The sequence below is a fragment of the Zalophus californianus genome, chromosome 12 (assembly GCF_009762305.2).
Source record: "Zalophus californianus isolate mZalCal1 chromosome 12, mZalCal1.pri.v2, whole genome shotgun sequence".
NCBI lineage: Eukaryota > Metazoa > Chordata > Mammalia > Carnivora > Otariidae > Zalophus > Zalophus californianus.
In genome coordinates this window covers 59406399-59423063 of record NC_045606.1, presented here as the reverse complement: position 1 = coordinate 59423063, position 16665 = coordinate 59406399, and the positions used below count along the sequence as shown (strand labels likewise).

General features: G+C 41.7%; 1 protein-coding gene across 4 annotated transcripts in view; it reads right to left on the bottom strand.

Moving 5' to 3' along the window:
- The window catches only part of CREB5 (cAMP responsive element binding protein 5), a 376944-nt gene that overhangs the window by 7008 nt on the left and 353271 nt on the right, over window positions 1-16665 (bottom strand). For all 4 annotated transcript variants that reach the window (XM_027574286.2, XM_035723334.1, XM_027574287.2 and 1 more), the window contains 3 exons: window positions 12876-13199; window positions 8617-8844; window positions 518-626 (listed from right to left, as the gene is read on the bottom strand). In XM_027574286.2, the coding sequence (XP_027430087.1) occupies window positions 518-626; window positions 8617-8844; window positions 12876-13199 (661 nt within the window). The remainder of the gene's footprint in view (window positions 1-517; window positions 627-8616; window positions 8845-12875; window positions 13200-16665) is intronic.

Genomic DNA, 16665 nt, shown 5'->3' with positions numbered 1-16665 from the left:
TTAACTTATGGACATTCTAGATGCAGAAACTGGGGCTAGAGAAAGGGATTCACTTTACTTATTGGAAAACTAAGATGAGGTCACGAGCTTTTCAGCCCAGTGAATAAAAGGCAGCATACCTGCAGGCATTGGATGTGATTCACCCAATGCCTCTACCCCAGCCCACTGATTTCTCTGGAAGGCAGCTAGCCCACTGGTAGTTGGGCTCCCACAAGCTATTTTCCTACTGGCTGTGGAATTGGGATTTGGTAGGATTTTACAATGTGAAATGCCAGGGAAAGTCTAGTCAGAAATTATCGGGAGGTGGTGGGCATGGGGATGGGGTCAGAAAAGAGGGATCCCTCTGGTGCAACAGTCTGGCAGCCACCGAGGAATTCTACTATGATATCTGCTGGGGTGTGCAATCTACACTTTACTTTTGCTCGTTCAGTAAAATCCAATGCAAAATTAGTGGCAAAAAAAAAAAAAAAACAAAACAAAACTGGACACTAAGAAAAGAAAAAAGTCAACGACTTACTTAGATATCCTTGTGATTCTTTCTGCATGGCTGTTATTGGACAGTCTTTATGCGTTAACAACAACTGTTTCAGCTGTGCCACCTCATTTTTCAACATGGACACTTCATTCTGGAAGGAGACATATCAAAGCCGTGTTGAAAAGACCAGAGAGTGTAAGTCCCCATGCACTTTCAATGGTGATATTGGCAAACTTTTCTGTTGTGTCTGAATGACATTAAGGGTAATATTTAATGGGATTCACCTGAAAATGTGTAGCTTGCCTTTAACTTGGTCCTCACATTTACCAGGGACTTTTTGAAAAGACCAAGTTTTTAACTCAAGAGCTGAAGCCTATTAAAAGTCCAGAGCACAGCCTTTAGGTAGTGGACTCTGGAGCCAGGTGTCTTGGGAATCTCCACTTTACACTTACTGGGTGACTCTAGGCAGGAAACATAAGCCAGCTTAAACTTCAGTGACCTTATTTATAATTGGGGATCAAATCGGAATAAAGTTCTTTGAGTTGTTGTGAGGACTGAATGAGGCAATAGATGTAAAACTCTGAGAATACTGCCTGGCACATACTGAGCAACCACTGAATTTAGGTATTCATAATAATCATCTTCACACTGATAAGCTCAGGTTCATGTACAATCTGTGAAGAAAGTGAATGTTGCACATGCATTGAGAAGAACTGAATGGCAGAATTAGTGGCTTCAAACTGAAATGTCCTCAGAATAAGCCAACCGATCTGCCATCAGATTTCTCAAAAGAATTGCCAAATGGGCTATAGTTCCACAGAGCGCATCCCTGCCTGACGTCTGCTTAGCAGAAGGCATCAAAGCACATGGCACAAATGTTGATTCTCTACTAGTGGGATGAGGTCCGCCCAGGAAGGCGAGGGGCAATGAAGTTTTGGCTACAATTAAATTAATTTGATTGGTTCACTAACTAGTTTGGCTAATTTCAGTCTATAAACTCTTCCTGCCATCAATAATCAGGGTGTTGTGGATTGCATGTGTGTGTGTTTCTTTTTTTTTTTTTAAAGATTTGATTTATTCACTTGAGAGAGAGAGAGAGAGAGTACATGAGCAGGGGGAGAGGCAGAGGGAGAGGGAGAAGCAGGCTCCCCCCTGCGTCAGGAGCCTGATGTGGGACTCGATCCCAGGACCCCGGGACCACGACCTGAGCAGAAGGCAGACGCTCAACCATTTGAGCCACCCAGGTGCTCCCTGTGTGTGTGTGTTTCTTATTTACTTAGATAAGTGCCTCGAATCTCCACTTTATGTGGTAATTCACAAAGACCAATTCATAGCTTTGTAGAATAATGTACTTGGCACCACTGTCTACAAATATAAATGAAGAATAGATTGGTTGGTTCTAAGGTGCTTCCACTTGATAAAAGTAAACTGTAAACACAGCACCATCTCAAACAAGCCATTTTATAGTTGTGATAAATAATACCCTCTCTCTGGCCAATGTTCATTCGTGGCTGCCAGGCATTGTACTCCACATGTGGGAGCCTTTAAAAAAATATGCACACAGAAAAGGGTGTTTTAACATTGCTGTCATTAAGTTGTATCTACACTTTCATTATGAACTTGGCTTTTCAGGCATGTATTCATCACCTAAAAAACTAAGTTTGGGATTCTAAAAGTTAATTTAAAAACATTTTTTTTTTGAAACTTGTTTTAAGGAATACCTCACATTTCCAAATTCATTTGCAAAATATAAGTAATCGAATGGTGAGTAACATAAATAACAAAATAGTAAGAATCTCACCTACAAAAGCTTTTCTCTTCTCCAAATTTTACAAAATAAAAACGCCTATCTGAGAAATTAGCATTAATAGGACAAATAAATCACTTAATTGCTCTTAATCTGAAAACATTCAGGAGGGTGAATTGCATCTCCCACCTCCAAAGGAGTGTGATTGGTAAGGGGCCCTATCAAAACCAAAATTGACCCCTGTCAATTCTGGGGTCAGTGGGACAACTTTATTTTTAGGACAACTTATTGTAGCCTTAAATACTAATTCTTTCCTCTTTGATTTTATGCCCATTTAAATTCAGACAGCCTTCCGTGCTTTTCCCAGATGCCCTTTGCTTAAAATGGCATGTGTAAAAGAAAGTTACTTTTAGTCTGTTAAATAGAAGGCAACCCCTGGTTAAAAAACAAAACAGGGATGTCTGGGTGGCTCAGTCGGTTAAGTGTCTGCCTTTGGCTCAGGTCATGATCCCGGGGTCCTGGGATTGAGTCCAGCATAGGGCTCCCTGCTCGGCAGGGAGCCTGCTTCTCCCTCTGCCTGCCGCGCCCCCCTGCTTTTCTCTCTCTCTCTCTTTTTCTCTCTGGCAAATAAATCTCTAAAACAAAACAAACAAAAACAAAATGAAAATGGAGAAAAAGAAAAAGAAAAAATATATAATATATAAAACTAATTATATATATAATATATAAACTAGTATATAAACTAATATATAAAACTAATATATATATATATATATTTGGCCTCAAAATGAAATGCCATATTATTTGCATTTGGATTATAGATACAGCACTTTTCTAAAATCACAACCGTCAAGACACCTGCACCCTAAGTTTAGCTGCAGATAATGCAGACACTCTTTCTTAGAAAATGGAGTCAAGCTCCAATTTTTACTAAATCCTCCCACACTTTTCTTCTGTGACCTAGGAAACAACAAATAAGGAAAATAAAACAAAACAAGACATAAAACAAAACAAGATTCTCTTGCTTTCTTACACTTCTAGAAGAAAAAAAAAATTCCACCTGGTGGCCATCTTGGAGAGATTGATTTTAGTCTCTGTTTTTCCCCCAACTATGTCCTGCTCCATCCCACCTTTTCTAGGCAGTGTTCAATCTCCTAGGCACAAAATGTTCATAGCCCCTTCCTTAAAAAAACACTCTGAATTCCGTTCTTTGGGCTTCTACAATCACAAGGAGCTAACTGCCTACAATACTTGGCACACCCCAAATTGTTTCACAATAAACCTTTTGCTTCCATGAGAGGCCACAATAAAACAGCGCCAATCACCGCTATGAACAGCATATGTGTCAAAGCCCCGTACAAAATAGATGACTTGGGTGGCACTTTTTGTCTATGGAGAGCAAAGCACTTTATACATTGTAAGTATAGGAACGGAGGACCTGGGATTTCAAGGGTCTGTAAAAGTGTAGGAACCTGAAAGATGTATGTGAATAAGGATGTATTTCTTAAAGTAATGTGTTAGTAATTATGTTAGTTATCTTACGGTTGGAAAATGAATGCTGATAAATATTCTCCATAAAGAAGAACAAACAGCCTCTTGTTTAGATCGTACACAGGTAATTACGATGCTGATAAGGATGAAATCAAAGTCTAACGGCCACAGAAGCAACAGAAATTCATGGGGCAGCTTCCAGCAGGAAAAAGAGCTCTCAACGGGGGTTTCAGAATAATACGGTTGGGCCTCCCCACTTGCCACATCAAACTAACGTAAAACAAGACGGTGGGACTAGTTCTCTAGGTCCCGCCGGCAACATAGTTGTTTATTCTTGGAGTGTTTTGTTTTGCCTTCTGTGGAGAAAGCTAACTACCTAATAATCGAATGAAGGACTCGATCTTTACTTTTTATTCATTAGTTAACTGCTTTTGGTATTCTCAGATAGGCTTATATTTCGAGTCTCGCATTTCCTGAGGGAGCACAGTTTGTGTGCTTCCAAATCTTATCAGGGCAGATTCCAAAGCTCTATCTACAGTTTCGGTTTAGCACACAACCTCGCATCCTTGTGTAGGTCCACACTGTTGACAGAGCCTGTCAAGCCTTCATCAGATTCCACAAGGGAGGCTTTGGATTAAGAAAGGTTGAGAATCACTGCCCTAGAGAAAGCAGGGTGGACCGTGGGCCGTGCACACGCATAATCATCTTCAAGTCCCCACACTGACTGACAAAGGAGATGCCAGATTAGATTTTAAATAAAAACCCTTTTGAAGGGAACACAAGTAGAATCACCTTGAATTCATTTTGGAAGAGAATCACCAGATAGCAAATGTTTCAAAATGCATGAAAGAAATAAAATGTTGCCTGCAGCTCTAGTAGGGAAATAAAAACCAGGCCTTCCGGAGGCACCTTCTTACTCTGAATTACCTTGCTTTATGAACTGAGGCAAATCACCAATATTTTTTTACTCCCCTGCGTGGGTTATAGTAATTGTCCGAGGTCTTTGTATAAAAGTACTTTACAAAAGCCAAGTATTAATAATCAGGTATGAATTACCCTGTTGAAACAGCCCTTCATTTTTTCATTTTTTGAACCTCGTTTGGGTTTGCTACCCTAAAGCAGTTAGCCATTGAGATAGGGACTGTTGGAGGCTAGGTGCAGTTGAATTAATCTGTTCTTTCACCCATAAGGTTGTCTGGGGGATGAAGTAGTGCCCTTCTAGAGACATTCAACACCATAATAACATACTTTAAACAAGTACTCCAAGAAGTCCCTAATAGCTACATTTGCAGTTTTTGGCTTTGGGGATGTCATTTTGTTAATATGATAAACCCAGAATGCTTTTTGATGCAAGCAGTAGTCTGTGCCAAAAAAATAATTATCAAAATGGGCCCTACAAGATAGCCCCTCCCCGCTTATTTTTTTCTTTTTTGTAGATTAGTTGAGGCCAGGTTTGGTTCACGCTACAACAAAGGACTTTCAATTTGTAAGGCAACAGTTCCCATCTGGCCTATTCTCTTGCCAAGTCCCAAACCTGGGCTCATGTGTCTAAAATTTCAGCAGCGACTTAGGCCATGTGTCTTTGCACTAAAAAAAAAAAAAAAAAAAGCAATTATTTCCATGGGCGACCAGATGATTTCCATATCGTATGCTGCACACAAACAATCCACTGAGCATCCCATCAGTTGCTGACGAATTCAGAGCTGATCTTAGCTACTCTGTCAGAGAAAAGCACGTGGGTTCCTTTAGTTTAAGAATTCTCTACAATGAAAGATCCTAGAGCAGTGGGTTGGGTCAAGAGAAGACTTGCTTGGGTCCTCCTCCTACTACGTGCTGTTTGTGTGACTTTCGGGAAGACTCCTCATGTCTCCCTGGCCTCAGTTTCTCCCTATACAAAAATGTCAGATCGTGTGATTTCTAGTATTTCCCTCAATTCCTATACCTGTGTTGACCTCTTGGGTACAGATTTGTTGTGAGACAAGGAAATGAAGTCTGGGAGTTTTTGTTTTCTTAGGTCTGATTTTTTCCAATCTGAAACTCTGCAGCCCAGCTAAAAGGTTCTAAGCTGAAAAACAACTCAAAAGTGGCAGCTGGCCATCCAGACCTTGGATATTCCGTTTGGCTAGAGTTTGTTTGCTTAGCACCTTCCATTGCTGTTTACTTAAAATTTGGCTCACTGGACCAGCCTCAAGAGAGACACCTTTTTCTTTTGACAAAGGTCCAGTAGGAGGGAAAGGGTCATTCAAAGGTAGCAGAATCTGCATATCCGCTCCAGCATCACAAGGCATGATGCAGAGCACTTAGCATCACTGAAAACACGGAACGGCTGTGGTTTCTGTCTCTCTGAAGCAAAGCAGTGGTTGGAAAACACAAAGAATTTAGTCTTTTCAGAGACTGTTCCTTCCTTCCCTTGGGCACTCCTTTAGCAACCAAAAATACTGGTGCCTGTTGATAAACCAAATAGAACTTTTTTCCCTCTCATTTTTGGGGGCTAGAATTCTAGTATCTTTTTTCCCTAGCCATGTATGGTTCTAAAGAGTGGTGGAAATTAATGGATTAGGGTCTCGTAAAGGGTAAATTTACCTTATGTGTTTTGTTAGAGCAATAACATGGAGGCATATGCCAAGTCATGAACATATCTGACCACAAGGTAGACCAGCATCTCCACTTTCCCTGGATCTCTGCTATGATCTCTTTCTGTTTTCAAGCTCCAGCACCATAGTCAATACGCTGAAATATTTCTGCAAGGACTCATTTTAGTTAAAACTGATTTAAACATTCGTTGGCATCTGATATGTGCCAGCCGGCTATTCATGGCTCCTTCACTTAAGGCAGTGGTTCTCAATCACTAGGGCTGATTTTGTCCCCACAGGGGATATCTGACAATGTGTGGAGACTTTTTGGTTGTCACAACTTGAGAGTGGGGTAGAGGGTACTACTCATATTTAGTGGGTAGAGGTCAAAGATACTACTAAATAGCTACTATGAACAGGATACAATGGAGAATTATCAAGCCCCAAATTAAATAGTGCCAAGATTGAGAAATCCTGCCCATTTTCATGGTCCTCTTGCAAACCTCAGAACTGGTAGCAAATTCCAGGGATTTCCACACTTAAGTCATTGCAGAGCCAGTGTAATGTTTGCTAGATCCACATGCACCAGAGTTTTTATTGACTTAACATGTTTGTACAAATTAACTCATTATTTAATATTTTAGCCTCATCCTTACCAAGAGTATCTATGAAATTGAAGTCCTGATGTTCTAATTACATTTTTCAATACACATAAACATAAAAACATGATTACTCTGAATGTTAAAAGTGCTAACCATCACCTAAAAGCTTCTCACATACCACTGTGGCTATAGGGATTCTAGAACTGCAGATTTTCAAGTTGCAATGACTTTCAAGGTGTTAGGAATCCAGCCATCCCTCTGTGGCTCGACTCCCTTCAATCACATCCTGGCCAAGTGGGCAGGCAGTCAGGGCTTGGACACTCCAGAGATAGGGAACTCATTCATTTATTTAACAAGCAGATATTGAGTGTAGACACTCAGGGACTCAGCAGGTTAGCTCGACACTATACTAGAAACAGGGGGTAGGGAGTAGGGGGAGAAGGCAATAAGATAAGACACAGCTCCCACCTTCATGCACCTAGAAGCCACTGGGAGGACTGTTTACTGTATTTCCCCCATATCTGCTATATATGTTCCCCATTTTCTTTCTCATGTCTATCACAAAAAGGATGATAAATTTAGGGGAAAATGTGACCATCCATATGCAGTCCATGCATAACCCAAAATTTCTTTACATATTTGCAATTTATACATTGGCTGCTCCAAGGGCATTTCCACTGAATGCACTGAATATGCAAAAGTTTTGGGGGTTTGGCACCCCTACTGTTCCTTTCTAAGGATGCACAGAGAACCAGGTGGGGGAAGGGAATCTACAAACTACTAAGGTACAGATCCTCCCTATTTGGGGCAATCTTTTCCCCCTTCCCTCCACTCTTCAGCCTTTCTCTCTGCTCCTAGAAGCACCGGGCTACAATCCCTAACTCTTACTGCTCTCTCTGCATACTTGTCATGTAATCGATTTAGTTGCTCTTTTTTTGCTGGTGGAGAGGGCATTCCTTATCGTGTGAGAACAGATTCCCTGAATGCATCATTTGTATGGCATGAAGTCTGCTGGAGCGGCCCTGGTACTAGACTTTTCTCCCCTTCTCTCAAATGCACCCCGAAGGGGCCTTGTTAGAAAAATGTCCCCTGTTGAGCCACCCATGAAAGGGAAAAATCCCACAAGATTCAAATCTTGTTGAGTTTGAAAACGAGATGGGAATAATGTCTTTTCTTCTAGAGCAAAATAATAACCATAAACGTTCCTTTCCTCCATTAAACCAAACCAGAGGTAATCTGGTAGAAGGCAAAGCAACCCCCTCCCTGGTGAATATAAAGAACTACGCTTGGGCTGAAGATTTATTATGTGCTAGGAACCGGGGAAACTGCTTTGTAGACATTAGTTCACTTATGACTCCCAGCGACTCTCTGAGGTTATTATTCCCATTTTATAGATGAGGAAACTGAGGGCCAGGTTAAACACAACGAATTGCTGAACAAGAGTGTGAACCTCCATCTGACCAAACCTGTACTCATGGCCCTATAACTCAGTTGGGCAGGTTCTCCCTTCTCAGAGCTTTGTAGGCAGGTTGATTTAAAACTGAATGCTTATTTTGTTTTGTGCAGTGTCCCGGAGCGAATAAAACTTGGGGAGTAAGCCTGCATGCAGTTGCTCTGTGGGCAAATGTACGGTATTACTGTTTAGGTCAACAAGTGCCTGCTGGGGGCAGGAAATGCCAACCGTACACAGGGCCTTTGAGTCCTGAGGAAAGAGACAGCGGCCTGCACCTGAAGCTGCATGTTTGTCTGGGTGAGTTCTTCTGCTTTCTTTTCCAGTGACATCACCCAGACCTTCCTCTTCTGTCTGCAGCGGGTGGCAGCTGCCCGGTTCCGTTCCAGAAATTTCCTCCGCCTCTCATCGGGATCCTCGTCCACCACCCTTCGCCGGCGCCCCCCTGTGGGCTGGGGTGGCTGTATTGTCTGGGTTGGCTGCATCTGTTGTGTCGCTGGTGAGACCTGTGGGGCACGAGAGGGAGGGGGGTGATGGGGACAGAGAAGGAACGTGCTGGGTGAGAGAGGAAACCCAAGCTGGTGTTGGAACACAAAGCACAGAGAGCTGATTGCTTTAGTAAGCAGATCGAACTTGTTTTCTAAGAACGAAGTCAACAGTGAAATCATGCTCATGAAAAGAAAAAGCATTGCCGAACTATCTTCTGTGATAATTTGGCAAGACACAGAAACGACTTGTGAAACAGAGTCAAACAGATTTTTCCCTGACAGGCATTTGGCTGAATTATGGCAGAGGAAATATTTTTTTTTTCTCCTTCAGATGTTAAACATGTTTTATTTAAGTGCGTTTTATAAAGGTTTAACGTGCCAATGCAGGGCTACAGGTGACAACAGAGATCAGGGCTATTGTCACAATATTGACGAGTCTTCTGTCATCTGTAGAAAACTCCTTCTGGGCAGGTTTTGAACTTTCGTTTTCCTGGTGTTAAAACCATGTTCCTAGAACACACTTCTGGGACATCATCGCCACTGTGACTCCTACCAAAAGAACCCTCTGAAGCCCAGAAAGCAGCTTGAAATCCTATTTTTGCCATTTCAGAGTTCTTAATGCAAAGGGCCTAGCTGGACCGGCAAATTCCAGATGGGTCCATCTGCTCCTTGGAAATCTGCCAGAGACAGGCCTTTCCAGGTGGCTGGTAGCAGGGCCTATGCAATGGATGCCCAGAGCAACCCTGAGCCCCATAATACACCTGTCTGTGCTACAGGGAGGGGTGGCTGGGAATCACCAGATATTTACATTGTAAGGAAACCCTAGGTGTGGCAAAGCACTTCATCAAAAAGTGTTACTATACTTACAGATTCCTTCTAAGAGCTGCAAGGGGCTCAGCAGTGCCTAAAGTTTTGGAGACTCCTGCCCACACAGCTTTATTTCCCTCCATGAGGCAGACACACAGCACTGAGTGAAATTTCCAAGACTGACTCTTTATGTGTCTGGACACCTAATGCTTTCCCTAATGCACTGCACTCCTTCCCCCTTTCTTCCCTCTCAATAAAGGGTATTTTTTTTTTCCTTCTCATTTCTCAGTCACTCAGGCTTATGGCTATAATATCTATAAAGCTGTTTTACAAGAGACATTTAACCTACAGAAATAACAGGCAAAAAAAGTGTTTAAAAGAAAGTGCAGCTACCTTTCCTACCACATTCCAATTCTATGATTGAAATCAATCAGAATGACTGTAATTGCACTAATAATGGCTACTGGTTGACGTTGGCTGACTGAAAGTGATATATTTTAATCCTAAACTCTATCAAAGCTAATATGACTCACTGTAGAAGAATCAGGCTCAGGACTGAAGTTGGACTGCATCTTGGCAATTTTATTTAAACCAGAGACATTTTCTAAAACTGCTTATTGGTGATTCCTTTCCTCCCAATCACAGAGAAATAACAAAATGTATTAATTGTCGAAGGTCTCACCAGAGTGGCTGGTGAAGATATAATCCTTGTTACTGGCAAAGGTTTAGCACTTGTCATCTCAGATGCTAGCTGCTGAGCTAACTACCTCAAAGCAAAGCATTAGGAAGGAAACTGCAAACTTGGCCATTTTTGCCTGTACCATTTCTTTTTGAGAATTTGTGATGTCTGGATAAGATTCTCAAGTACGCAAAACTGGGTTTGAATCTCCATTGCCAAGACCTTGCATTTGATACTGTATTCTCCCACCCCAACTTCAACCAACCTTTATCTCTGACACTTCTGTGCCTTTTCCCAAGGGGGTAAGTTATGTTGTGGTTTCAGGCTCAGTCCAGGTTCAGGGTTCAAAGTGTAGTTTGGATAAGAGAAATTCCTGGTGATTGAGGAATGACACCAGGACTCCGAAATCACATCCTTACGTGCAAGAGAATCCTAAGAAGCCAGGAGAAAGTGCAAATGCAACCCTAAGACCAGAATTTATGTCCCTGGTAATTATTGTTACTTATTTTATTTTTAAAATAGAATTCTGTTGGCATAGATGCTCTGAAGCTTTTGATAAAAATATAATGAATTGTTATTTCATAAAGACAAATTTATTCCAAGTCATGTTAGAATCTCACAGTTGGGAGGGCCTTAATGAACTTCTGTTCCTAATGTTCTAATCATCGTATGCTTAAGCAATATGACAAGATCTCAGTAATCAGCCAAGTTCACATAATTTAAGAGTGGCATTTTGAGTATTGTCTGAATGATCTTGTTCAAATTTTAACAAGAACAACCTGTACTCTTTCCCTTTAGTATGGGATTAAAAAGCAACTGTTTGTGCAGCTAATTATAATGCAATTAACTAATTGCATATACAATTGGCCACTTACTGACTTTAAATGGAGGGCAATTGGCTAATTGGTAATTAGCTAATGAATGGCTTTTATATTCAACTAACGGTTAAACTTGTCCGTGAAGTAACTAAGCTGACAAGGCAACTAAAACTCGATGCTATCCTTTTCCTTAAAAAAATAAGTACACATGCGAATTTATTTGCCTGTTTTTCACTTCTAGTTTTCTTTGTCCCTTCTAACTGTCTCCATGTCCTACTATGGCGTTTGACTAAAAAGGTGCTTTGGACGTCATTTTATTGCTGAACTACTTGCTAAACGTCTATCATGTTACTTCAGTTTGGAATTAATCATGGCTAACATGTACTGATTCCTGTGCCAAGGGCTTTACAGACATTCTCTTTAATACTCCTAAAAGTCGATGAGTTTTGTCTATTATTACCCCATTTTGCAGATGGGATGACTGAGGCTTAGGGAGTTTAGCTGACTGACCACAGTCACACAGCAAGTGAAAGAATGTGGGAAAAGAATTTACAGGTTTCTCACTCTAAAGCCTGCACTCTTACTTGCTATATAGAATTCCCCTAAGTACCTTTGCAAAAGTAAGCTGACCTAATGAATAAGCTTATCTATTGAACAGATCAGAGAGTTGCTTGTGAATGACCCATTTTGTGGATGGCCGTCCAAGTTTGGTGTGTGTTAGAGGAGAGGCTTCTAAAGCTCCCAAACTGCCTTGGGTGAGGTCTGGAGGCAGATGATGGAGGAGATGGTGAATAAGTGTTATTTGGCGATTCCAAGCTCCCAACACCACTCTGACCCAACTGGTTGGAACCTGGCAGTGTGGAATGGGTGGAGGGGACTGACAAAGGTCATCCTGCTTGAAGATCCAAAGTGTCTAGGGCTAGCCATGCTCCTAGACATGCCCTTCATCCACTTACTAAAACTTACTCGGGTACACGGACCCGCCTCTCTTCTTGGGCTGGGTGACATAACGTCTGCCTGGTCCCCCAACCCTCCTTCAGTTGTGTCTAAATGCTGGCTTTCTTTCTAGCCACTTCTGGTGACTCTCCACCCCTGGGATTTGGCCTTTCTCTAGAACCAACCATCTACAGAGCTTGGCTCTCTGCTCCCTCCAACGCATTTCACACTAGGTGGCATGAGTCACTTCTCTTCCTCATTTACACAGCACCTTATGCCCTATCATCCATTACTGAACTCCTTTGTCTGCCTGGAACTGTTATTCTTTAGCTTTTTAGCATTTAGTGTTATTCAGAAGACTGCCCATTGTATTTAACTTCCATTTTACAGGTGCCAAAATTGAGTCTCTATGTTATAAAGCACTGCAGTTAAAACCATGGCTAGAATTAACTTATTTTTCTCATTCTTTATTCACATCTTTCTTCAGATGCTTCAATTCTTCCTAATCCTCCCATCAGTATTACTTTTTTAGAGTTACCTGTGTAACACACTGCAAAAAAAACAGATTTCGGAGAACTTGAAGTTTACATTTGCCCCCAGAGACTAGACCTGATATCGACAATATTATTTCTAGAAACTAGGATCTGGAAGGGTCTTACAGGATGTCATTACTTCCTAAGAAAGAACAGAGCTCCCCCAAGAGTGAGACAGAACACCCAAGCTCATCAAACCAGGTTGCTGCCAATGAACCCCGCATTAGAGCTCGCACTGATAACAACAAGGGGGAAAGAGATCATAAAAGGGTCTACCTGTGCTTGGTTGCCGGAGTGCAGGGGTGGGTGTGGCGAGGTCTGGTGATGTGCAGGGTGTGCGTGAAGGTGGGAGTGGGAGTGATGATGTGGGTGGTTCTGCTGGTGATGGGGTTGAGGGTGAGGATGGTGTGCTGGGTGCTGGTGCTGGTGTGGGTACGGGTGATGGGCTGGCAGTGTCTGGTGCTGATGCGGGTGTGAGTGCATGTGGTGGTGTGGCGTCTGGTCCTGCCGGGAGCCCATCATTTCCATCATGTGTCCCATGGTGTTCATATTCCCATTTGACATGGCAGCTGGGTGGTGAGTCAACGCGGCCTTCAACCTCTGAAACAGAACAAAACAAGAGGGGACAACTGAGGTCAGTCGTGTACAGAAGAGGGATTTTGAATCAAAAGGACTCATATTTTCAATTCTATGTCATGGTACTACTGCTAGTAGTTGTTTATTGGTTGGCAGTATGACTTTTATATTATTTTCAAATTTCCATATATATCTTGGTAGGCAGGAGGGTCAATGTCAGCTGGAAATGTTAATTCAACCGTCACGGCAGATGAGCAGGATACCCTGTCAAGATTTAGACAGTCTACTAAAATGTATTTTCTACTAATTTCCTACTATCGATTATTCATCATATCCTATTGGCAGCTGAATGTAAGTAAAAACCAACACAATAATGTCACTGAACAAAGGGCTCATCTGATACAGCACTGTGTTTTGTAAGGCTCACAAGAATAAAAGATTTCTTCCTCTCAAAAGACTTCTCAAATACAAAGAGGAAATAACTTCAAATTTCAGGGTACAGGAATAGTATTGATGTTATTTTAGGACTTCAAATTAGATTCATGATCTATAACTTTCGGAGGCAGTAGGTAGGTCTTCTCCATTTGTTATCATGATATTTCTCATTGTCCCTCCTGATAACCTAATTTTTCTCACGCAATAACTTTCTTCTGATTTGGGGAAGGAAGTGAGGGACGTGGAAAGATTTGGAGGATTGCTTCTACAGCTTCTTTGATGGCCGTATCACCGGGCATATTTCTAACACAAAAGAATTATCCATTAACAAGCACACAGACGTGCACACAAAAAACTTCTACCTGAATCTAAAGCAGGGATCAGCAAACTTGTCTATAAAAAGTCAGATAGTAAATATTTTTACTACTGCACGCCTTGTGCTCTCTGTCACAACTACTGAATTCTGCTCTTTGGGGCAAAAGCAGCTGTAGACAGTGTACAAATCAATGAGCATGCTGGGTTCTAACACAACTTTATTCAGGAACAGGAAGTTTGAATTCCGTATAATTTTCACATGACATGAAATGCTATTCTACTTTAGATTTTTCATCATTTAAAAATGTAAAAACCATTTTTAGCTTGTGCGCTGTGCAAAATTAGGCAGGGGGCCAAATTTGGCCCATGGGCCATGGTTTGCTGGCCCCGATTTAAAGAATCAGTTGTTAATCAACTTAGTCATAGTTTCTTCAAAATTGCCTTTTCTTGTACACAGGCAATTATCATCATATCCTGAGGGGCACAATGTGCTAAGTACTGTATAATACAGTTATTCCTTGGAAACGTATCTTCGGCAGTGATGATAGTCTGGTTGGCAAGCTCACACAGGCTCCATGAAGTATTTGCTAGGGGACTCAAAATTCTCTCCTGATTTTTATTCTTATCTGATTAATGACAGTGATCTGCGGTCACTGCAAAAAGGAAGAGTTGTATTTAAATGAGGGTCAAAGCAACCATGTTCCAGCCCTATACAATATTAATTACTCTCGACTGGGTGGAGTAAGCTATTGATAAATACCAACTGAATTCATCAAAATCTTTAGTTAAACACAAAGAACCTCCACTTTTTTTTTTTTAAAGATTTTATTTATTTACTTGAGAGGAGAGGTAGAGATAGCAACAGAGAAAGCAGAAGTGGGGAGTAGAGAGAGAAGCAGGCTCCCCGCTGAGGAGGGAGCCCAAAGCGGGACTCAATCCCAGGACCCTGGGATCATGACCTGAGCTGAAGGCAGATGGTTAACGGACTAAGCCACTCAGGCGCCTAAGAACCTCCACTTGTAAAAGAAAAATAAAATAGAAAGGAGGGGGATATGTGACAGACTCTATCCTAAGATTAGATAATCATTGAAAACATTTCCTACATCCAGATTCAGTGACGATTAAGCCTACTTGCTTCCTCTTTCATGAGTATCAGCTACTGACCTTCCTCATAGTAATCCCGAAGAAGTTAAGCTTCCTGAATCCCTGGGAAAGAGGTGGACGAACAAGTAGAATAATTTCATCACAGTGGGATAATAATAGCATGAAACTTAAAGATTATTTGAATATAACATAAGCAAAAGAAGTAAAAAAATAAAATGAATTGCTGGACTTTAGATACATGTTTCTTTATCCCAAGAAAAGTTTCCAAATGACATCTCCAAACTTAAGGGTGAAGAAAATTATGAAAAAGATTATATTGAAATCACTGTTTTTTGCAATTGGGTAGTACTGATAAACTTTCTCAACTATTCTTTGTAGTTTCATTATTATGAAAACATACAGCTATGTAGTAAAAAAAATCAACTACTACAAGAATATGGGGTGAAAGACTAAAAGCCACCTGCCTACCCTTTTCCCGCTCAGCTCCACTCCCCCAAGTAACTTGCCTTTGTCCTCCTTAACAGTATATCTTCGACACCTTTCTATATGAGTGGAACTAGCTAATAACAATGGCTGGCATTACTTGAGCACTCACTGCACACCATTCCTCAGTCTCACCTAATCCTTAGAACAATCCTGTGAGGCTAAAAGAGAGGCTAAGCCACCTGCTCAAGCTCACACACCACTGGAGAGGTGTAGAGGCATGCTACCTCCACAGTTTGTTCTCTAAACCAAGAAAGAAGGTGCCGGAAGGCATACCATACACACTTGCCAAAAGCAGTTATAAACTATGTTATGCCACCTCCTTATCATCAAAAGAAAGGCTTAAAGAAGAGACAGGTCTACGATAAAATGATAAGACAAGATGCCATTGCTGCATGGTCCAGCGCATGATTACTTAGCACACAGTGAAGACCCAGATAAACTCTTTCTGAAACTTGGCAGACAGAAGTGTGAATGTAAGAATTTCCAGGAAGCTCCGGTGCAGCAAAGGATCCTGGGCTTACCATGATCACCTCCCTTGTTACACTTGTGAAGAACGGATACTTGTATTCCCCCCTCCCGCCTTCCCCCATCAATTTGATAAAGTACATGTGTCCCTTCTTCCCGTTCCCACTTCCTCCTCACCCTTGGGTTTATGACCCTTTGGTCTTTCTAATGTTCAGAGGACGTTATGGCTTATGCATAGACACTGAGGGGTGTGGCCCTGCCTTCCCATCAGCCCTTGCTCTTCCCACGCAGGCTCCACAGGCCTTTGCATTTGATAGTCTTCTTGCCTGAAATGCTCTTTCCCTTTCTTCAGACATGTTATTTTTATTTTTAAAAAGATTTATTTATTTATTTTAGAGAGGGAGAAAGTGAGAGAGTGCCCGTGAGTGGGGGGAGGGGTAGAGGGAGAGAATCTTCAAGAAGACTCCCCACCTGCCCAGCCCAGAGCCTCATGCGGAGCTCCGTCCCCCAACCCATAAGAATACGACCTGAGCCAAAACCAAGATGGGGCACTCAACCGACTGTGCCACTCAGGCGCCCCTCTTCAGACATTTTATAGCTCTTAGCTCTTGGCTCCTCCTTAGTAAAATTCTCCCTGGTCTCCTGTCAAAATCAATTCCTGTTATTGCATGGTCCCAGTAGGGCC